The 22,763-nt window shown below is 39.5% G+C and overlaps 1 protein-coding gene across 1 annotated transcript in view; it reads right to left on the bottom strand.

The window, feature by feature from the left end:
- Nucleotides 1–22,763, bottom strand: part of POLR1A (RNA polymerase I subunit A) — a 29,454-nt gene that overhangs the window by 5,460 nt on the left and 1,231 nt on the right. The window contains exons 3-31 of the mRNA XM_066317333.1: nucleotides 21,958–22,107; nucleotides 21,758–21,865; nucleotides 20,718–20,803; nucleotides 20,512–20,621; nucleotides 18,940–19,026; nucleotides 18,177–18,279; nucleotides 17,560–17,719; nucleotides 16,434–16,607; nucleotides 16,145–16,267; nucleotides 15,149–15,376; nucleotides 13,923–14,177; nucleotides 13,369–13,560; nucleotides 12,761–12,904; nucleotides 12,127–12,310; nucleotides 10,819–10,901; nucleotides 10,548–10,706; nucleotides 10,123–10,221; nucleotides 9,070–9,222; nucleotides 8,795–8,877; nucleotides 7,876–8,041; nucleotides 7,155–7,376; nucleotides 5,851–6,065; nucleotides 5,055–5,222; nucleotides 4,280–4,415; nucleotides 3,385–3,542; nucleotides 2,759–2,873; nucleotides 2,006–2,122; nucleotides 1,009–1,290; nucleotides 209–409 (exon numbers count right to left, since the gene is read on the bottom strand). Coding sequence (XP_066173430.1) covers nucleotides 209–409; nucleotides 1,009–1,290; nucleotides 2,006–2,122; nucleotides 2,759–2,873; nucleotides 3,385–3,542; nucleotides 4,280–4,415; nucleotides 5,055–5,222; nucleotides 5,851–6,065; nucleotides 7,155–7,376; nucleotides 7,876–8,041; nucleotides 8,795–8,877; nucleotides 9,070–9,222; nucleotides 10,123–10,221; nucleotides 10,548–10,706; nucleotides 10,819–10,901; nucleotides 12,127–12,310; nucleotides 12,761–12,904; nucleotides 13,369–13,560; nucleotides 13,923–14,177; nucleotides 15,149–15,376; nucleotides 16,145–16,267; nucleotides 16,434–16,607; nucleotides 17,560–17,719; nucleotides 18,177–18,279; nucleotides 18,940–19,026; nucleotides 20,512–20,621; nucleotides 20,718–20,803; nucleotides 21,758–21,865; nucleotides 21,958–22,107 — 4,461 coding nt within the window. The remainder of the gene's footprint in view (nucleotides 1–208; nucleotides 410–1,008; nucleotides 1,291–2,005; nucleotides 2,123–2,758; nucleotides 2,874–3,384; nucleotides 3,543–4,279; nucleotides 4,416–5,054; nucleotides 5,223–5,850; nucleotides 6,066–7,154; nucleotides 7,377–7,875; nucleotides 8,042–8,794; nucleotides 8,878–9,069; nucleotides 9,223–10,122; nucleotides 10,222–10,547; nucleotides 10,707–10,818; nucleotides 10,902–12,126; nucleotides 12,311–12,760; nucleotides 12,905–13,368; nucleotides 13,561–13,922; nucleotides 14,178–15,148; nucleotides 15,377–16,144; nucleotides 16,268–16,433; nucleotides 16,608–17,559; nucleotides 17,720–18,176; nucleotides 18,280–18,939; nucleotides 19,027–20,511; nucleotides 20,622–20,717; nucleotides 20,804–21,757; nucleotides 21,866–21,957; nucleotides 22,108–22,763) is intronic.

The raw sequence follows: 22,763 nt of genomic DNA, 5'->3' as shown, positions 1-22,763 counted from the left end.
TGTACAAACACTGATTTGCAAGTTGCCCTTGAGAAAAGGCTCTGCTGAGCTCTGAACACATCTGGGGATAAAAGGAGGAGGAAGACTGTTCAAGAGCTGAAAAGGCTACACATCACCCCTGAGAAACTGAAATGACATCCATGGTCCTACTGTCTCTCCCAGAACACAACAGACCATTGAAGTCTGGGATTAGAAACAGATTACACACATCAGAGTATCTGAAGAGCTCTGCCAGGTTTATCCCTTCTGTCTGGAGAACGGATTCCTTCTCTCCCTCCTTGTTGGTGCTCTCATTCAGCAGGCAGCGTGTGATGCCCTTCACCTCGTGGATCACTGTGCTGTGCGCCAGGGACCCCAGCAGGGAGGAGAGGTCAAAGTACACCTTGGTCAGTGGCAATGCCAAGGAAACCTAATGGGCAAAAAACAACACAGTGCAAGGAGGCTTGAACACCAGGCTCAATATCCAGCACACTTCTTTTCAGGCAAAAAGCAGACAGGTGGAATTACCCTCGTTGTGTGTTAAGGAACATAAATATCTGACTGGAATTACAGCTGAATCAAAATCTCCATTCCAGGATCATTCATCCACACTGCTTTCAAGGTCTCTGAACTTAAAAGGACAGCCTTTTTGGATTTTTTTTTTTTTTTTTTCTGAGTGGGACAGGTATATGCTTGTTGAGGTTTTTATTTGTTTTTTTAAGATGTTTACATTTTTTTCAACGGTCCAGCCATCACTTTTATTCATGAAGAGCTACACAGCAGACCATCATATACTAAAGGATTAAAACACAGTAAACCTGTCAAAAACCTGTTTTTAGAAAAAGTTACATGAGGTGTTCTGAAAACAAGACATTATTAAAAATGACATCAAAAATACATTTGTAGTGCTACTTTATGTATTGATATGGCAATGCTGAGACAAGACAGCAGCACTGCCCTGAAAAGATCCATTTGTTATGAGTGCTACATGCAACCACTGTGCAACCACCCACAGATGTTCCACCTTACCTCACACCAAAGCTCATTTTCGATGTCAAATGTGTAATCCTGTATGGATGGGTGGCTCTCCACAACAGCACTCACTCGCACCTCTGCTGACTGAAGCAACTGATCTTTCCTTTTTTTACTCTGAGACACAAAGGACAGATGCTGAGAATCTTCACCCTCTGCTCTGCTCTGATCCTCTTCAGCACCAGGAGTCCCTTCTTCTTTTTCAGATTCAGCCTCTTCATCTTCCGCATTCTCTTTAACATTTTCTTCCCCATTCTCTTCTTCGCTCTCATAATCAACCTGCAAAGAAATAACATTGTGTTTATCTGAGCCAGAACCTGTACAGAGACACAGCACAATCATGAATAGTTTAATTCTGGAATGTTCTTCACTGCTGAGTTGCAAGGATCTTGCCCCTATGGCACAAAGAAAATGCAATTTTGTTGTAAAGAAAATAATAAACCAGATTCAGTCTTTATTTCTTTATAATCTTAACATTATTTCTCAGCACAGTCCAGGATGTTTGGACTGTAGCAGAATTTAGTTTTTTCTCCCTGAGAAAGTCAAATTTCTTCCCATAATTCAACTCTGATGATGGGATTCCCTCAGGATTTTCATTTACCCCCTCTCTTGCTGAAATTACAGCACTCCATCTTTTAAGATCTAATTATGATGTACTGAACACAGAGAAACATGCAGGGAGACTATTTTTAAGAATCATAGTAAAGTTTTAAAAACAATTAAAGGCATGAAATTAGCAAAAGGTAAAGTTAAGGTGAACTTCAGCACAGACAGCCTGATTGCCAGACACATCCACCCTAATGCCTGAACAACAAGGCTTTAGGAAAGCTCCAAAGGAAAACTTTTCAACCCAAAGCTGACACTTTCCTATCTCCTCTCAAGTGGGGTTTGGGTTTTTTCAGCATTTTGTTTCAGTGGATGTTTTCCTTCCCAAGTCAAACACAGAAGAAATAGGGAATTAAAGAGCAGTGCTGAACACCTATAAAGTCGTTACCTCTTCTTCTTGGTTCTTCCTCCGTTTTGTTTCGGTAGCATCACCATCCCCTTCATCAGGTTCTGCATCAACAATGTTCTCTTCTTCCTCTGCTACAGCTTCCAGACTATTCAGTGCCTAAAAATTTATGACGGACAGATAATCAGGCTGACTGCTAGGAAGTATCAATAGCATCAATAAGGCTTCAGTCATACATCTGGAATTTAACAACTTCTAAATGTTCTACCTTTACAGAAATATTAATTTCTGTATGTCCACTACTATAATAAAATGAACTCACACTCCTGATAACTTCAACATTTAACAAGATGAATGTCTACAAAATGGGTAAGCTGTCACTCTGCTTTCACAGTCCTTGATAGGACAGGAGTGGCAGAAGGAACATCTAAAAGCATTTCAATGTACAAAGGACCTTCCCCAAAGTTTTGACAACCACTGCTCCAACAGGACATTGATCTGGGAACAAGCAGAGTGATATGCTTTTGTCTCAGAGAAGCTAAAATGAGCTATTTTTGGAGTACAGTCTTAGGCAAATCAGGATTTAATATACAAGAACTTTAATTTCCTTGTTAGTTTTATGAGAATGAAACAGTGAGATGTAGAGATATATAAGACAGTCCATGTATGAAGTATTTAAGTAGCATTTTAATATTCACACATTTTGTGTACACTGAAACATGCTACACCTTTCCAGTTCTGGTTCTCAACAACAGTGAAAGGAAGTGAGGTGTTTTCAGGTGATTTTTTTTGTACCTTATCTTGGTCATCATCTAAATCCTTCCGAGTTGTCTTTCGACTGCTGACTTCATTAAAAGATGCCATCTTTGTAGTCTTCCTTTTAATTGCTTCCAGAAGAACTTTAAAGAACCTGACAGAAGAAGCAACTCAGAATGTCAAAGCTCAGCAGTGCCACAGAAAATCTGAAGTTGTCAAAAAATTTATTTATTTTGATTAACAAACCAGTCAATTCACAACAGGACATTATTCCTTGCTGGATGCAGAAGTACTTCTAGGAAATAGATAATTTATAATGCAAATAATTTTTCTCAGCCCTTTCTCCTTCATTTAGGAATCAAAAAGTTAGTATGAGCTCTGTTACTGTCACAGATGTAGCCGTGCATATAAAGAATAAATTAAACACTCATTTGGATATAAAATCTGCACATCAAATTGACCTTCAGAAGAGATGGTTTATTACTGGACTTGAATAATAAAAATTGCCAATTTTATTCAAGACATAAAAGCAACTGTATAATTTTTTTCTGCACATCTGCTGGAACTGTTGCTCTAAAAGCCACATAAGCTGTAATCAACCACATGCAAAGCCCATAAAAAGGCAAAAGAAGAGCAAATATTGAAGTATCTGAAAGCAAACTCACCTTGTTTCCATGAAGTGCAAGATCTGCCTGGGTTTCACACACTTCTCCTCTCGGTAATATTCATGGGGCAAGAAATGGAATTTGATTTTGTAGAGGCGATGCTTGTTCAGCTTGTGTTTCACATGCAGGGATTCCTCAATGTCCACTTTGTGCAAGACCTACAAAACATTTCCAAGTAGGAATGTTACTCTTTTGATGAAGACATTTCATTTATTTCCTGCAGTTCCAGTTTTCTACAGGAAACAAGAACTGCACACAGCTAACTGGCAAACTTTTCCAGAAGCTTTTCTCCTGGGCAAAAGGACTGTACCCTACTGCACTTTTTAGCTTAAACTCTTCCCAAAAACAACAGTTAACTCAGACAATACTGGAAGAACAGCCCCACCTCACACCCAACTCCTTTACAACAAATTACCCTTCCTCAGGGGGCCAACAGCTTCCTTTTACTGACCATGCTCATGGAGCAGGACAGCATTCCAACACACAGCTAGGTCTTAACCTGATCTTTGCTGCTTTCACCAGAGTAAAACAGAAGAGGGGAGGACATGTAGGAGAGCACATGCTCTCCCAGGAAGAGAGGGAACATAGAACAACACATCACTGTGTATTGAATCTCCACAGAGACACATGTTTTGCTTCTACTGAGCACAGCTTTTTGTGTGAGATCAGGAAAGGGTGGAGGCCAGATAGGAAGGTCTCTATCTGGGCTCTAACTATGTCAATCACACCCAAATTAACTCATCTCAAAGACAAAAAAGAACACTTCCTATTCTACAGACTGACGAAAATGTGCTTGAGAAAAAGCCAAAGACTACAACACAGCAACAACTGATGAGCTCCAAGAGGAGAGTTAGTTTTGTTGACCCTCAAAGGATGCACTGAAAAGGAGGCTCACCTCAGCTAAGCACACTCTTGTGAGCTGTTTCTTAAGCTGCTTCACCTTTTTGAGAGCTCTCTTGGTATTGAACACAGGAACACTCATCATCGGTGTTTTAATGTTTGAGCTGGCCACCATCAGTATTTCCCGCAACCTTTAAACAAAAACAATCATTCAAATTAGGCTATAAAAAGCAGTGTGCAAATCAAGTCATTATCTAGGTCATTTCATTAGGCAGAATGCAGGTACTAGCAGTTTCACCAAAGCCAAGAGCTGTGGATACACTGCACTGCTCCTTTTCTTTTTTATGATTCCCCATCAGGCACAGCACAACAGCAGCCCCACTGCCTCAACTGGATTATTCCCCCAGTTATGATAAGAGAATAGATGATAATAAATTGTTCCAAGAGCTGAAGGACTAATGAGGTCTGTTTCCTACAGATGCATGATGGATGCTTCCTTATATGTTCTTCCTTTCCCACCTAAGGCATCCCACACTCCCACATGAGACCAGGTCAGGCCCCACATTATCCCAAATAAACTGATAATTTGCTGTATTATATTGTTGCAGATTATAGTAAGGGGCCTTCACAGATATTTAGTATCTGGAAAACAAAGCAAAATAACTGGAAAAATTATAAAACATTAAACTAATTCTAACCAGGCAAAGTTTACAAGTGCACTGAAGGACTGTTCAGCCTAATATTCACACATATACCTGCTAGTGTACATAGCACAATTATATACCTAAGTACCTAAAATAAAGGGCCCATTGAGGACACAGCTTTCTCACCTTGGAATACCCAATGTGACATTCATTTCACCTCTGCCAGCAAAGTGAAAGGTGTTCAGAGTCATCTGTGTTGAAGGTTCCCCAATACTCTGAGCAGCAAGAAGCCCCACAGCTTCTCCTGGGTCACAAAGAGAACGCTGCCACTTTAAATACAACAGATCCTTTAATCTGGAGACAGGAAATGAGAGATTTAGATCAACATACAAAATAAAAAAGCTCAGAAAAGAATGAATCATTGCTCAGTTCAATAAAGTTACATCTTTAAGACAATTTCTCCTGGTAGCTTACAGATAAATACACTCCCAGAAACTGTAAAATTGTCTATCCCCATCTGATCTGACAAACACAGCCCATTAACACAGCACTGGGGCATTGGCCAAACTGTATTTTATTTCTGCTGCCAATTCCCAGAATGTCAAAAGAGAGTCCATTTACTCCTACTTGTGCTTCCTAGCTGCCTTGCTAACTCCAAGGTGCATCAAGAGCATACTTAGTTTTTCAAGATTACTATGAAGTATTATTTTATATGTATGGGGACAGCTATTGCTCCAGAGAGGCTTTGCTAAAGCCCTCGGCAGCATGAAAAATTCAGGTTTGGAAGGAACAGAAAACCAGAGCCTCTCTATTGCACATTAAACACATTTGGCTTTCAAGAGCCATTCTGAAACCCACTGCCTAGTGTCACAAAGGCCACAACAGAAACAAAGCTTGGTATAAACTTCTCAGAATTAGCAAAAGGTGTTCCAAAAAGGTGTTTTGGCTCAGTGCAAAGAAGAAGACACTCAGAGGTTTTTACCTATCAGAAGAAAGTGCTGGGTGCATGTAACTCTGGCTGTTCTCAGATTGCCATTTATTGATATAGCCTTCAACTCCATTTTCAAATGTTTCTGAAACAGATGCAAAGTAAGTATCTGGGCGCCAAACCCCAAGGCTTGGGTCAGGACACTTATTTGTTTTCTTCAGATATTTCCTTTGTTTCTTCTCATCAAGCTCATACCACATCTTCAACAACTGAAAATAAAAGGAGGCTTTTAAGCTGGCTGGTTTATCCACATTAAGACCACAAGCAATCAAGCAGAAGTGAGGGAGGAAAAGATAACCTGTGCAGAATGTAAGGCTGTACACAACACGGCAAACAAATTGTAGCTCAACCACAAGTACAGTGTTCTCCTTTTTCTGATATTTAACACTTTTGAAGCCAAATTATTTCAAGATACTTTACATGTCTAAAAATACCCCAACTTATGCATCCATAGTAACTACTTCAGAAATCAGTGAAATATGGCCTCAAAGAATGATTTTAACTGGGAGCGAACACCCTCAATACACTTAAACCTTTGCTTGTAGCTGACTCTCACCTCACCTGTCCAAAGCTGGCATGAAAAAGGAGCTTATCATCAAGAAGTGTCAAGAGCAACATAAATTCGGCATAGCTCAATAAATGAACCTCTGAAAAGTTTCATTTCTCTGTTAAGAAAAACAGATTTTGCAGACAAGCTCACGGAGTCATCTCTCAACACCTTCAACCTGGAGTTTCGTGCTAACTGCCCAAGTTCCACCAGGATAAATTCCTTGTGACAGCAAGGCTGTGAAGCAGGACCTGCCTGCATTTTGTGTCTATACACATCACCTTCATTAGAAGCCATGTCATAGAGACCAGTGCTGCGATGGACAAGAGGCTAAAGGAAGAGTATGTTTTGGAAAAACTAGGCAGGGCTGGCTCAGCTCTCTGATCTTTGGTATTCAAGCAGGCTCTCATCCAGCTAGCAAACAGCTGTCCATGCAAGGGAGATTTATTTGTGTACATAAAAAACCCCAAATAATCCACTGATAAACAGAAATAACTGCCCCAAACCATTCACAAACATGACCTGGTTTCTAACAACATATTTATCTCAGTTTTTAGCCCCTTCCCTAGCCCTAGGGCCCACAGACTTTAATAAATCTCAGCTTATCACCCACATGGCTGACATGATTCCTTTAAAAGGCAACTTGTTTGGTTAGACTGTGAAACACTTCAGGATACACAGAGCAATTAAGAAAAAAGATACTGAATTCTGTAACTTCTTTTGAAGGGTTTGGTCAGTTCAACAATGTTACCTGTAAAGTAGCAGGATCTCTTCCATTCTTTATTTCACCTCCTGGAAGCTGTGCTTTCAAACTTGCCAATTTCTTTTGGGAAAACAACAGAAAGCCTCCTTCTCTTTGCACAGAGTTTTGGTGTCTGGCTCGCCACTTCTTGATGGCTTTGAACTGCTGGTTAGCTTGGTGAGACTCCATCCTTGCTAAAGCTTCATCCAGATGGTTTGTCTTCTGGATTACCTGTTAGAAAGTAATTTGTGTAATTATTCTTCTCTCTGTCCTTACTGTACCAGAAAAGGCAAAGCAAACTGAAAAGGTCGTCTGCTGTCACTGCTGCAAAGCAATTTTCAAATTTGGTTTTCAACCCAACTGAAAGAAAACTCCTTATACCTTTATGCTACTATCACTACTCTATAACAAGCAGTGGTGATACTGGTAAAACAAAGTTAATCAAACTTGACAGACTGAAAAGTGAAGTCGTCTTTGTTGAATTCAAGTGCAGAGATAGAACAGACAGTGCTTGGTGCTCTGCTGAAATTGAGACTGCTTAAATCACGCTGCAGACTTCAGATTGCTTCCATATTTTGAATACAATGGCAAATTAAATTGTACATTAGTCTGAAAGTAACTGAGACAAACAAGTGTTGCCACTGGATCCTTGACAGATATGCCAGATGTTAACCATGTGTTTCAGTCTCCCCTTCACCCCTCATAAACACTTAAGATTTAGGTGTTCTACCTCATAGTTTTCTGCAATGAAAGGAAACTGCTCAGGTTGCAAGAACTGAGTTTTAGGGATATCAAGCCCATCTTCTCCATACAGAAACTGCACCACGCTGCCATCACTGTCTCGTACAGTCAGGTCATACTGAACTACCAGTCCTTCCAAATGTTTTATGATACACCTATTCCAGAGGGGGAAAAAAATATGGGGGAAAAAAAGAGAAGAAAAATGCTGTTAAGAGGCTACAGAGCAACAAGAATGATACAACTTAACCCAAAAAACACTGTTTTCATCAACATCTCAAGTGTACTTAAGGGCTGATCAGGAATTCTGGAAGCCAAAATTCTATAGACACAACACTCATGTGAAATGTTTTATTTGCAAAGCTTTCAGCATGTTGCTCCCTCCATCTTCCTTGGATTGATCTGACTTAAAATGAAGCAGTAAATTACTCTCCATTTCTGCTGTCATGCTTTAACAGTTTTCTGAAAGAAAGGGTCATCCCTCCTTTAGAACTCATCACTACCCTCTGAAACAATTAAAAACTTTTCTTCTATGTATACTGGAGGTGTTCCAGGAGTAAACACAAGAGCCACTCAGTGTGGCAAAGAAAAACTAGAGTTGCCTGGAACTTGCACACCTATCTATATTTGTACCAGAAAAAAAGATTTCTGCAAAAGGAGAAGCTGCTGCTGTTATGTGCCAGAGGTAAGTTTGAAATGATAATGTTCCAGTTGATCTAGATCTCTAGAAAACTGTACTTAGAACAAACATTCAAAATTCAGCCTATTTTGTAAAAATCAAATACAGTGAAGTTAATCGAAGCAATACAGGCACTTACAATACACAGAACTCTCTCAGGAAAAAAAGAGAATAATTAACCAACCAACAAAAGGACCTTTTAAAGGCTCCAATTCTAAACCAGGCCTCTTACCTTTGCAGGTACCCAGAACGGCTGGTTTTAACAGCTGTATCCACAAGACCTTCTCTGCCAGCCATGCAGTGAAAGAAGAATTCCTAAACACAAGCACACCACCATTAGCATTCTGCTAATAACTGTATCAATGCTGGCAATTTAAGTTCTCCCTCAGAAGCTTCATATGAAAGCAGGGTGGACAAAGTCCATTTATCTATAATTGCAGATAATCTCTATTAAAATACCAAGACTTAAATAAACTTCAGTATCAACACAAGCAGTCTTAAACTTACAGAAGGCCTGATCCCAGTGAGAAATCTGCCAGTCACAAATCCTCCTGAGCTAGGGGAAAAATCATAAGGCTGGAAACATGGCAGTGATTTGCCAGATGCCATCAGTGGGGGTCTTCGGCCTTCCAGCTCAATCTGGCCCAGCAAACAAGAAATCTAAATGGGGACAGAAATAAAAGGAAACTTCACTTTTTCATCCAACATTTTGTTCACATAAGCTTAGTATTTTTTCTTAAAAAATACAGTAAAAATTGTCAAATGTTCAGTAAATGCTCTGTAGCTCAATGTGCACTTGTTCATTAAATGTTCTAGCTACTCAGAGGCAAAAAAGACATGGAGATCTCATCTGTTTTTTTGAGTTATTCCAGTACCCTGACTCATCCTTAACATTACCTCAGAATCTCATTCTGGATACTTACTGTGTTTCACATCTCTGTGTTAACACAGAGATATGAAACTAAAAATACTGTAAATATTTTTAAAGTCCTCACATTACCTTCACCACCTCTCAGCATTGTACTAAAAACAGAACAAAAACTTCAACCAAAAATGCTCTCTCTTTTGAGCTGTGGTCATTCTCTCCATTTTAGATGGCATTTTTATGGAGTCTCTCTTGCTTAGTGTCTGTCTTGCTTATTGTCTGTGTCATACGGTAAAATGAAAATGTACCCTTGCCACTTCTACCAAAACCAAAGATTATGTTGTTCCTATTCAAAAGTTGAAGGAGAGGGTCAGTCTCCCACAGAGGCCAGAAGTTTTCTCCTACAGTAGGTTTAGTTGTATAAACTGCAGCATTCCTTCTTGAAAGCAGGTCTGCTATTTCAGTAAATCCTCATGTACTGAGAGATTCAAAAATAGTTTATAATAAACACTGACTCTCTTCCATCACCCACTGAGGTCGTTATTACATTCTTCTAACATTTTTCCATGCCAAAGTCCAAAATGAAAACCTTACTCTGGTATGAGATATCCCCACAAGAGCTTCCCAACAGCTTATTTTGTTGGACACATCACATCAGCACACGTAGCTGCTAAGCATATTCTGGCTGTCATTACCTGCATTGTGTTTACAGTGGATCCTTTGGCTCCTGACTGTACCATCAACTGCAAATTGTTCTCTGGAAAGCTCCTGTGGAGACCAAGGGGCATGCAAACCTACAGAGTTGGCAGCAAAGAGAACAAAACCAAATGTTATTAATAAAATAATGAACCAAAGAAATTCCTGTGGAAGGCTTTAACAAAGTGAAACAATGAGTAATCACAAACATTCATATTCATAGTTTCAAAAGCATCTTGAATATTAAGTCATCTTCTCACTCAGGGAGGACAAGGCTGAGGAGGAGAGGCAGCACATGGAGCTTCATGCTGGAGACAGATGGAGAGCTTCAGCCTCCAGGAGAGTCAGGAATTGCTCATCCACATTAATTAACTAAGTAAGAAAGTTAAACAAGATTAGTATGCACAGATGCCTCGATGCCAACCTTGTTGACTTCATTGTTGTAATTGTTTACTTCCTCCTTGAACTTCATATCAACCATGTTAAAATCCCTCTGGTCTTTGCAGAGATGGGCATCCTGCCACTTCCCTTGGACCTCCTCACATGACGCTGTTTCTGGCAAATTAAGAGCAGCTCTAACAGCCTGAAAGTAAAATATAGGAAGTTTTAGGTGTTAAGCAGGCATGATTGAACAAGGCAGTATTTCTAAAATTTTGCATTATGGAAGAAAAAAAAAATCTGCAAAACAGACTTACTTCGATACCACTCTGTCTTGACCTTTCAATGATTTTTTTTCTTTTGTGATCTGCTTCAGGTTTAACCAAAATATCTTCAATCCCTGTTAAACAGGAGAGACAGAACACAATGGCCTAAACTGAAAAAAAAAATCAAGGAAGGATCACATTTGATGTCAGGGATTTTGAATGAAGAGCTGGGAAAGAAAGTCAAAATTAAAGCTATAATGATGGTTAGACTCAGGGTCTGCAGTCTGACAAGAAGAAAAACATCTGAGTAGCTTTTGGATAGAGAAGTTGTAAACAATAATAAAAAAAAAAAAAAAAAAGGAGCAACATCAACTAAGCAGTAAGAGTGCAAAATTCACTCCCTAATTTACAAAGTCTTAACTTCAACAGTCTCTAGAAAATCTTAATAGGTGCACTTGCAGAAACAAATGCTTTATGGACCAGCCACATCAAACTTCCTATTAGCTGAACTTTTCACAATCTGGCATTTCTTAGCTCTTTTTAAAAAGATAATTTAAAAATACAGATCTTTGAGATCACAGGACCAGGGAACAGATTAAACACTGGAACCAGAACTCCTTGGAGCTATTTGTAAGGCATCCTGCCACAGACACTAAAATGGTGACTAAAATGGCTGTGTCAAAACACCAAATCTCAAACTCCTGCTCCAGTTTCACTTCTCTTCTTATGTTTGAACTGCCTAGTGCTCCCAGACCTGTTATCTTTTCCTAACTAGTTTTTGCACCCTGGTTCTCAGGAGTCCTGTGTCTTACAGTAATCACTCCAAAAGACAACCCTCCCTTTTCCCTGGCTCACAGCAGTCTGTTGGTCCCTCACTACTGCTAACAGTTGACTGTGTCTCCATAACTCTTGTACAAGTTTGAAAACCTGTAACGAAAGCTTTTCAAACTCATTTACCAAAAGCTTTACAGTAAAGCGTGCAAAACTTGATCACCAAGCCCTTAGAGTCCTTTCATCTTGCTTTGTCAGCTGTTCTGCTTTCTACACAGTAATTACTTCACAGACAAGCAAAACATAAGGTTTTGATCTAAACAAAATTTCAACACAAGACAAATTAACTGTGTACACTTTGGCTAGGCGAGAGAGAAAAGAGAAATTGTTGGACATACTCAAGACTGTACCTTCTGTTTATGCTTAGAAGGCCAGCTATGTGCCAACAAAAACCAACAAGATCAAAAAAAGGCTGGCAGGCAGCTATCCCACTCAAAGGTAATCTTGCAGACCTTTATTAACAGAATTAGCATGTATTGTGCCCAACCATGTCTGGTTGACAGCTCAGGAGGTGCTGCAGGCACTCACCCATGGTAAATCCCCTGTACAGCTGCAGGTAAGCAGTGAAGAGGCGCCCCAGGCACGTCAGCACCTTCCCACTGGTTCCACCGCCATAGATCTCATAGCAGCAGTGCACCAGCCCATAGGCAGAGCTGCCAAAGTGAGCTTTGTCCAAGACTCCACACAGTAATTCCCCATCTCTGATAATAACCTGAAAAATAAAACACAGCTTTGAATCAGGAAAACAGAAATTTTAATCTTACTATGACCTCTGCAGGTTTTTCCATGTAATCTATGTGAAAATCAGTTTCAGTTTAAAAAGCTTACATATTGGTGAATGGTTAAATGTGGTCAGATTATCTATACTTCCAGAATTTATAGCAGAAATGAAACTTCTAACACCACCTGCGTTTTTCCACCTAGAAAGTATGACAATGAAGACACATGGTCTAACAAAAACAGATGGAATATACCTAAGTCAGGACCACAGAGAATTTTTCCTGACTCACAGGCCTATCCTATCACCCACTTCTGGCAGTAACTGCTGCCAAATAATCTGCTTCCGACTTTTGTCATCTGCCTTGTTCCCTTCCCATTCCTTTACTGTACACACAATTTTAATACAACACAGCCCAGCCCAATCCCCAGAGTTGTTGCATACCTGAGATTCACACATTGAATCAAGATTCAGACATCCTCTTGCAGGTCCCTTTACCCAGGCTCTCCCACCAATTTTTGCTTTCCCAGTCAAATTCAGTGGAGCATAGTTGTCTGGAATGATGTTTATTAACAATGTGGAAACAACCTATAAAGAAGCAAGATGAGTGGCAGGAATTTTTATTTTTTTTTTTTTTGTATAATCACTTCTCAACATAAAACAATCTGGCATGAATGAGAAAAACAACATCCTGTATGTATTCTTTCCACTGATAGCAAAGTTTTGAAAGCTTGGAAAGCTTACAAGGCAGGAATACCCTCCTGCTGCTCTACCTTCTGAAGCGTCAGTGAGCTGAGATACATAATTATTTAGAAATGTAAAACAGCAAAGGTTTTTCCAATAATTAGATATATTTCAAAAAAAAAAAAAAAAAAAAAAAAAAAAAAGCTGTCTGTTGGGTTTTGCAGCTCAGAAACACACACCAAAACCTACACAGTGTTGGTGGGACCTTGCCTTCCAAATGCCCTTAGCAGCACGGGTTTTGGCACTAGCATTCTGCTTACTTAGAAACCACTGGCATTCTTTAACTCAGTCAGTAAATGATAAATTACCTGCTTTCCTGTCCATAATCGCTGTGGCTTCATAATGGCAGGAGGAAAGGTTTTAATTCTTCCTTTTTTGTCTGTCAGCCCTCGGTACACAAGCTCCATGTACTGCTCTCTGGTGAAAAAGCAGCCCCGGATCGTCATGCTGACTCCAGAAATCATGTGATCCTGGATCAAGCCAGGAAGTGGCTTCCCATCCTAAAGAGGTAAAAACAAAAAAAGGTGGTGGTAGGGGGGTTAGTAGGTTGTGTGCCTTCAGCTCCCAAAATTATTCCCCCTGAATAAAAGCACTTAAGTAATTTGTAAAGAACTCATTACAGCATAACTCTCTACTGAATCTCCTCTGGACACTGACACTCAAAGGAACAAGATTGTCTGGATGTGCTGGACCTTCTTTAGAGGAACCACAAGTGGAGAAAGAATACAGAAATAAACCTCAGATGTAAGTAAGTAGATTATTAAAAAATGATCTTGTTTATCATTAGACAAAATAAGCGGAAGTGATTACATCTAGAAATATATCCATTTTTAGAAATAAAAAAAAGGGCAGTTTTACTTGCCTTTGGCACCAGGTACTGCTCATCAGTGATGGCTAAGGTGTAGGCTTCTGCTCTGCCCAGCTCGCTCTGAGGGAAGTGGGCATTCATTTCATCGCCGTCGAAGTCGGCGTTGTAAGCCTTGCAGTTGGCGTAGTGGAGCCTCAGCACCTTCTCCCTGGGCAGGATCCGTGCCCGGTGGGCTTGGATGGAAGGTCTGTGCAGCGTGGGCTGGCGGTTCAGCAGCAGCACATCCCCGTTCTTAATGTGCCGACACACCTGCCACAGAGATTTGGTTGCTGCCTATATGGTGTTGCCGTGCCTTGTAGGACTAATTTAACTTTAAATACACGCACATCCAAAATATCTTCTTTCTTGTGTTCATGTTCTGTGCAGAACTCAGAGAGGATCAAGACTGCTTGCCCCTGAATGCCCTCTGCTCTCCACCAAACAACTATTCCCCATTAGCTCCCCCAAACCACAGTGATCAAATCAATCAGCTCTTCATCCAAAGCCCACTGGGCCGAATTGATACTTCCCACAATACACCCAGCCCTGACACCCTAGACTAAGGGTAGCAATATGACCCAGTAGCTGAAGCAGAGACCAGGAATCTCTTAATTTCACCTTTGAGTACAACATAACATATCCTGATCTAGAACAGAGTCTTTCAGAACAGTCTCGTTTTAATTTTTCTGTTAGTAATATCCAAATATCCCCTCAAGTGATTATCAACAAGAGTATGGTAAGTTGCCTGTACAATCTAAATACTGTTACATTTAACTCAGGTTCTGAAAGAACTGACATCACAGAAACACTCAGATTTGAATTTCAAATCACTGCTAAGCTTTTATGAGACATAGGGTAATGCGTAACAATGTGAAAACACTATTAATAAACACCAAAACTATTGCCCTAGTAGCTAAATAGGATGTTTTCAACTCTTGCAAGGGATGGAGGCACAGTTAAGAAGTTTCAAAGGCTGATTAAGCTGTAACGCAGAGGAGGAACAACTGACATAGAATCAATTAGGTTGGAAAAGACCTCTAAGATCATGGAGCCCAACTGCTAAGCCAGCACTGCCAAGGCCACCACTAAGAATAATCTGCATCACGGCACGATGAATGCCACACACTGTGTATTAGAAGAACGTAAAGGATGGAAAAATGGCATTTAGAATTTGAAAAAGTATCATGTTTTTGTTCCTGTCCCCTCAACCAGAGATGAAGGAGGGCTCTGCCCATACTCACAATCTTCAGGCCTGTCTGGGGTGCCCCTGAGGAGGGGGTGAGGAGCTGCTTGGCGATGGCCTCGCGCTGGGTCAGGCTGGTGGCGCTCAGCACCGTGCGAGACCCGTCCTCGTTAATGACCATGGAGGCCCCTGGGTGCACCTTGGGGCCATTGATGACAGCCTGCCTCAGCTCTTTGACATTCCAGGGAGTGACTGGCTGAGGGTAAGTCAGTTTGGTGGCAAATACCTAGACAGGGGGGAAAAGAGGAGAGAAAAAACACGTTGTTCAATTTTGGCTTCAAACTGTAAAGACCACTGATACAACGGTGTTAAAAGTTAACCCATACAACGCAAACATAAATGGATTTAAGCTCTTGAATGCATCTCCTCTTCAGTCTACTTCAATGCCAAATAAATTTATTTCTGTTTTAAAATCCTCTATCATGTGAATATAAACAATGTCCTTTTTACGATTTTTTACTGTATTGTAAAACTCAATTAGCAGTTAAAGAAAGCAAGCGTGGATTTAGATTCTGCAAATACAGAGAGAAGCAAAAGCACATTATCACAGGTTCACTATTTTCTGCAAAGATAATATAATGAAAAGCTCAAATTCAGGCTTAGTATCATCTCTATGAAGTTAAAAATCCTTAAGAAGGATGAATGAAGTTGGTGACATTATCACAGCCTTATCTTAAGACTGCAATACCTCAAAAATACCTTGTACAAAGACCATAGGAGGAAAAGGTTCTACTTTTAAAGTTTGCACCAATTCCAAATCCAAGATACCAAGTACAGCTTCTTTTTTTTTACATCCTCTTTCTCAGATGTGGTGCTCTCATTTTGTAACAGTAAGAATTTCCTGTTCTTAAGTGCCCCCTCCTTATTAACACTGGGCAGGAAAGAGTTCCAATGAGTCAGAAACCCTCTAGATTTTAAACTGCTGCCAAAGTGCCAGCAGTGCAGCTCAGTCCTGAGCTGCACCAGAAAGACACAGTGCTTTATTTATCCTCACCATAGGGATGCCAATCTCGTTGGTCCCAATGTACATGTCGGGACAGATGACGGATCGAGCAGCAAAATCCACACGCTTCCCCATCATGTGCTTGCGGAACAGCCCTTCCTTCTTCTCCAACAGCTTTGAAAACAAAAGGTAACAATTATAAACTGGAAGTATGGAAAACCAGATGGATTCTTGCAATGATGAGTGTCATGAAAATGCCCATGTACTAACTACAAATAGTTCACTCTTTTCTTACTCCAGGAGCTTCTCTTTTTTAATTAAGACTCCACATGCTACCTACCTGACGAATACCAGGGTATTTTTCTGTTATCAGCTTGTCCATGTCACTATCAAACACAATGTTGACATGGCTCTGGAGACGAATCCAAGCATTGTACAGCTTATCTGCAATGCTCTGTCCTGGAATTGTTGTCAGCACAGAACGGTCCAGAGGTTCACTATCCCCTCCTGTTTCCTACAGAAACAGAAATTAGAAACTTGACCATAATGAAAAATATCTTCTACTTACTAGGCTGAAGCTATGGTATTAATTACAGTATTAAATATAGCAAAAGAAACATTCACCATTATTTTGCAGTGGTAGTCAAGTCCATGTTAGGAATCACGGTAACTAGAAAATCCTATTCTTGGATAAAAAATAATATAAATCCAAGAGTTTTTATCACTTACATCACTTTGTTTTCAATCTAAAAGCCACTAAATCAGTCACATCCAAAACTCATTGACCTCCTGTCAAATGTTTTAAGAACAGATCTCCATCTAGTGGCTATATTCTGAGTAACTAACAATGTTTCCAAAGTGTTTTACACTTGATTTACAGTTTCCCTGAAACTGAGTCCAATGTCAAAGACCCCTCAATGATACAACTGATGAACAAATATGGAATGAGGCAAGCTGACATACATTTTTATTTACACTATACAACTACATGAACTGTCAGAAGCAGACAAGTATTGTTACTAGTTATATAATCTGTGAAGTTTTGGGTCCTACTTAGACATCAACATCAAAAAATAAAAACAATCACAACTGGCTCTACCAGGCTTAGAAGTTAAAGTGGCTTTCCCCCCCTCTTTTTATGTAATGAGATGTTGGCAAAGTTTTATTGTGAACTGTTTGTGCTGTAAATATTTAATTGTCCAGAAACAGCAGCCTGTTACGTCTCACATACAGTAATCTAATAGCAAAAATCCATGGCTAAGAGGATCTGAGCAAAATGCTTTTTCCCTCTGCACCTGGTGGAAAACAGCAGAGGCAAAAAAACAAAGAAGGTATGGAACACATCCATCAGCAGATATTCCAACAGGTCAGGCAAAAACTGTTACAGGAACAGCTTAAACAGGAGCTTTCCTGAACTTGACCCACACATCCAAGAAACAAAGAATAAGATAACCAGCAGCTCTTACTGTTTGCATTTCTTCTGTTATTTTTATTGGCTGACACTGTTCTTTGGCCATGAAAACCAAGAGCTTCCGTATCACTTGGGCATCTTTCATCACCGCCTGCAAGTTCACCGTCTGCCCGTTTGTGAACAGGCGATCTCCAACGCGATTTACAGGGCGATACCTACGGCAAATCAAAGTTACTTCAGAAGATTAAAGCCACTCCAAAGCAGCATGATAAACCTCAAACATTCTAAGCTAAATCTTCAGCGCATGGAAAATAATCCAAACTAACAGTGGGCATTTAAAAATTCATATATTCTACTGAGACAGTCATAAAAGAGCAATGATCCTTAACAAGCGATTCTGTCAGTAGTGTGAGGTTATAATATTCTATAATATTAAAAATACTAATACTAAAATACATTTTTTCCATAATTAGTATTGCAGTCTTCTAACGAACTCACTTGAAGTTACAATAGAACTTCTCATCGATTACTAGTGTGATTTCAATGATTTAAACACTCCACTGACACATAAGCAGACCAGTGTCTGTACTATAGGAGTTTGGATATCTAACTCCTGCAAAGGATGCACTAAACCCTGTGATTTCTACAAAATTTTGGGAGGATAAATTTTACCTTGAAGGTGGAACCACAAGTAGATCTAAAAAAAACAAGTCTGGACTGAATCCTGAACTCTCATGGGGATCCATCCCAGGGAAGAGATAACGCAGAAAGAAACCTAAAAAGATACAAAATAAATATAAACTCATTCTCATTGCTATTTTTTGGGAATCCAAATCCCCAGATGCACTTGGTCAACCAGGTCAAAAGAATCTGCTAAGTTATCACTATTGAGCTTGTTTAAAAAAACATTCAGACATAGCTTAGAAAGAATTGCCACTCTCCTTTTTGTCACATATGTGGTATTTTAGAAACAACTCTGGACAGAAATACAGATTATAGCAAAAGCAGAAAGCAAAACAGGAGGAAGAAAGTTTCCAGCTACTGTGACTGGTTCATGAAACTGCTTTGGGTTCTCCTGGCAAGTGCAGACAGATTCAGAGTACAGGCAACTCAAAAAAGAGGCTGATAAATCCATTCTCAGTCTTTAACCAGCATAACTGTGGGATGCAGCACCGTAGGAAAATCACACTCTCTGCTAACAACGATTGTGATTTGTGGGGAGCCACAATTTGAGAAAAACGGATCAAAGTGTGAATTGAATCCAGGTCTCTGCATTCACTGGCTGCCAGTCCTGCTGTCACAAAACCTATTTTACAGCCAGGAGCCCTTAAGGCAAAAGGCAAAGATTTGACAAGTAGTTCATACTAGAAGATTTGCAGATTTGTCCACTAAATGATACACAAAACAAAGTAATGTTGTTCTTCACAACCATTACCTTCGTTCTTCCACAAAGCCAGGATGTATTCCTTGGCAGTCATTGGTGTCAGGTATCCTCTCTTCCCTAACTGGCTTCCATCAATACCTAAAAAGCAAAACATAAAATGAACTAAAATATCTATTAAAAAAATTCTCAAGACATTTCTCTGAAAGGGTTTTTTTTTTTTGCTTACAGTGGTGCTTTCAGTTCAGAGAAGAAATGGAAATACATACAAAATATACTGGCTGACATGAAAATTATCATTTAGATGTTTGCTTTGGGAATACGAAATTAAGTAAAAAAGCAACCCTTTCTGTGACTAGTGAATGTAGACTTAAGTAACAGAAACAAGACTCCCCTTAACATCTAAAGTTTATGCTTTTTTTGACTTATAGTGAGATGGAATCTTTCTTCAAATGATCTCATCCCCTGACCAAAACACAAATCAAGAATCAGCCTGCAGCTGGGGAACCTTTCAGTGGGGTTCAGGTACTACCACTGAGGTATCAAGGTTCCTGTGAAATACTCAAATGAAGGAGACAATAAGACCAGCCAGCAATTCATTCATATTATAGGTGAGAGTCTGAGCTACTTCTGCTTTGGAGAGGACAGAAAACACATGGTTTTGCTACTGAAAAGCAAAAAGATCAATTATTTTCAAAACAAAATCAGAGATTTTAGATCTCAATTGCCACAACTTGATGAAAAGCAATTCTCCCACGACCTCAGACAGTTTCCTATTCTTCTTCTGGCTTAGGTCCAGAAATGCAGATTTTTGCACAATGAAAGTTCAATTCTCCATTCACCTAGAAAACTTCCATCCTTTCAACAGAAATGCATCAATCCCAAGGTTAAAGATACTCCCTTTTGAGCCTTAACCATGCACAGGCTATGCACAGTGTACCTAACTGTGTGATCCATCCCAGTTCAGAATATAAAGTACTTCCCATTTTGCTTCTTCAGCCACAGCTCGAGATTTAATCTAGTATTTAAATCAGAAAGTAGCAAACCAAAAAAAACCTCTCTAATGGCTAAATAACACACATAAATGTCTGCTTCAATTCTTCTCGTTGTGTAAAGGATCAAGGATACAAGAAGGAAAAGGAGGTTTAAACTGATTCAAACAATAGGTTAATTAATCCTAGAAAGTGCCACCTTCTTTCTTTTCTGTCTTTTACTCTTTAAGAGGAAATTAATTCAAAAATGTTAGGATTATATGATTTTCTTTCTGAAGTTGGTCATCTTCCTCCTAATTAATCTTATCTGTAGTTGCTCTCTTTAAAAAATCCAGCAGAAAATCAACAACCTGCCAAAACTGAAGTGCCCTGAAACCACCCTAAAATTGACATAGATTATGCTGTTGTACTTCTTTTCTTGACACAGAGACATCCGCAGCTGCCAGAGCACAAAGGGCTCTCAAATAGAAATTTAATGGAATTGGGTTCTCTCTGACTCCCAACCTTACTGGTTTAGTTATAATCAGTATTTTTTATAAATGAATTCCAAGTGCATAGTCACTGCTAAGAATCTGTGCCCTTTAAATGCAGGGGGAAAGTGCAAACGTATTTGAGTAGAAGAAAAATATTTTACCTGCTGTTTCATCTAGAATGCTTTCCTCTCCTGACTTATGGTACACTGTAGATGGATAGGTTACTGTCAGCTTGCTGTTGTGCTCCTTTCGCACCAGTGATCTCCTGGATCTTAAAAAAATACATAACAAACAGGACAGGCAGATAAAGCTTTTTATAAATTCAGCATTTAACTAGGAAACAGCTTCCTCATGTAATTAAACTTACTTGCAGTTTGGGCATTTCTTTGAACCCATGTGCGCTTTCCAGAACTGTGAAATCAGTTTATTTCTACAGTCACACACATTTTTGACCTGGTAAAGAAAAAAAACCCAACTTAAAAATAATGAATATAATAAAAATAAATTAAAACACGTTATATGAAGAATTAACTAAACATTACACAACTAATATTAACTATCATGAACAGTATTAGTATCAATGCACACACATCCATGAACTCACTAATTCGGGCTTTGATCTGTAGTGTTCTTTCTTCACTTTCCCATTTGCTGGAGACATACATGCCTCAGTGCTCTCCACCCTCCTTTTTCAATTTATTCCATAAAGTCTTTATTTTTCAAGTCACTACTGGAATTTAAAGCTTTTCACTAATGATGACTTAACAAGGTAGAAAACTGACAAAAAATCGCTTCTTTTGACTGTTCATCAGTGTATGATTTACCAAGTGCTTAAGCTTAGTTTTTAAACGAGTGATCAAGAAATTAAGCTTGGCTTATAAACAAATCTGCTCAATGATCTTAGATTTTTAAATATCTTCTTCACTCATTCACCTTTATTAAGCATGTACATTTAACTACATTTAAATGGAATTAGAATTCAATCACACAAGTCTTCCTAAAAATGTCACTGTAATTAATTCGGCAAGTTTGCTGGATGCATGAGCTCTCAAACTGTGTTCTGTAGCTCAAAACAGCCAGAGGATCATACACAGAAGTATCAACATCTGTAGGAGATGTACTGACAGCAGTATCAGATTTTAATACAGCATTTACACCATCAAAACATTTCCCTACACAGACATTTCCCTATTTTCCAGCAATTCAACAGTTATACTAACAGGAAATAAAATCCTTTTAAAATTTAATTTCAGACATTCCCCTCAAAAAGCCCTCTAAATATAAGACAGTTCAGAACTCCTGGACAAAATCCAGCACCTACAGAGTCGAAGACAGGCTTCGTTCTGCACATTGCTATTTTAAGAGGATAAAGCCCAAGATCTCAGGAGGATCACTGCCTGTACTTACATTTGAACACCGATCTCTTATTTGAGAGCTTTGTAACATTTCCTGAACGTGGCGATTTAACTCTTCTTCAATTTCTGAGCCTGTTGCATCTGCACATTGCTCTACAAACTAAAAGGAACAGAAGAAAAGAAATTGGCAGAGAGCCTTACAGTTACAAGACCATGCACTCCAAAAAGGATGGAGCATTACACAGTACTTGCCCTGTTCAGAATGATTTCAAGGTCATGCACAGCATGAAGCAAGCCTTTCTCCAGCACCTTCAGCTGACTTAGCAGCAAGTGAACCACGGCTCGAGGACATGTCAGCATGTGGCAATTCAAACAAGATCCTCGGATTAGAAGGTATAATTTCTGGAAAGAAAGGGGGAAGAAAAGGTTATCCCGGCAGATGTACTGGCCTGCACCATTAGCAAATAAATACAATTGTTTGGACTTAAAGGAAGTGCTACTATAAGTGGGAAATTAGACTAATGGTTAATTTTAATCATAAAGAATTTGCTTGGAAAAAAGTTTATTTCAACCAAATGCATATGCAAAGCATCATCTGTAGATGACCTCTCTGCAGGCTGTCTTCATAACAGATACATGAAACACTTGTGGTATCCACAGCACCTCTGGGACCAAGGCTGCTCTTGCACAGCCCCATGACTACAGCTCCTGACCGCTCACCCCACAGAGGGTGGAACCCCCACACCAGTAAAATGAAACATCCTGGTCTCAATCCTACAAGATCCTTCATACAATCACATTCTTCTCAAGGTCTGGGAAATTATCAGTGGGTTTTATTATTTAACAGAGCTCTGTGTTATTATTTAACACAGTCCTCTCACTCCAGCTGTGTGCAGCCCCGTGGCCTGAACGCTGGGAATTACTGCTGCAGGATTTTAATCCTTGGTCAATACATTTATTTGATTTAAAGCTGAAGCAAGGCTAGAAGTGAGTACCTCATCTTACTCTGGTCACTTGAAAGTGAGGTTTTGACTCTCAATTAGTAGCCTTTGCAGAAG

The sequence above is a fragment of the Sylvia atricapilla genome, chromosome 4, assembly GCF_009819655.1.
Source record: "Sylvia atricapilla isolate bSylAtr1 chromosome 4, bSylAtr1.pri, whole genome shotgun sequence".
NCBI lineage: Eukaryota > Metazoa > Chordata > Aves > Passeriformes > Sylviidae > Sylvia > Sylvia atricapilla.
The sequence above is the reverse complement of the archived record's forward strand: the minus strand, read 5'-3'. Positions and strand labels throughout refer to the sequence as shown.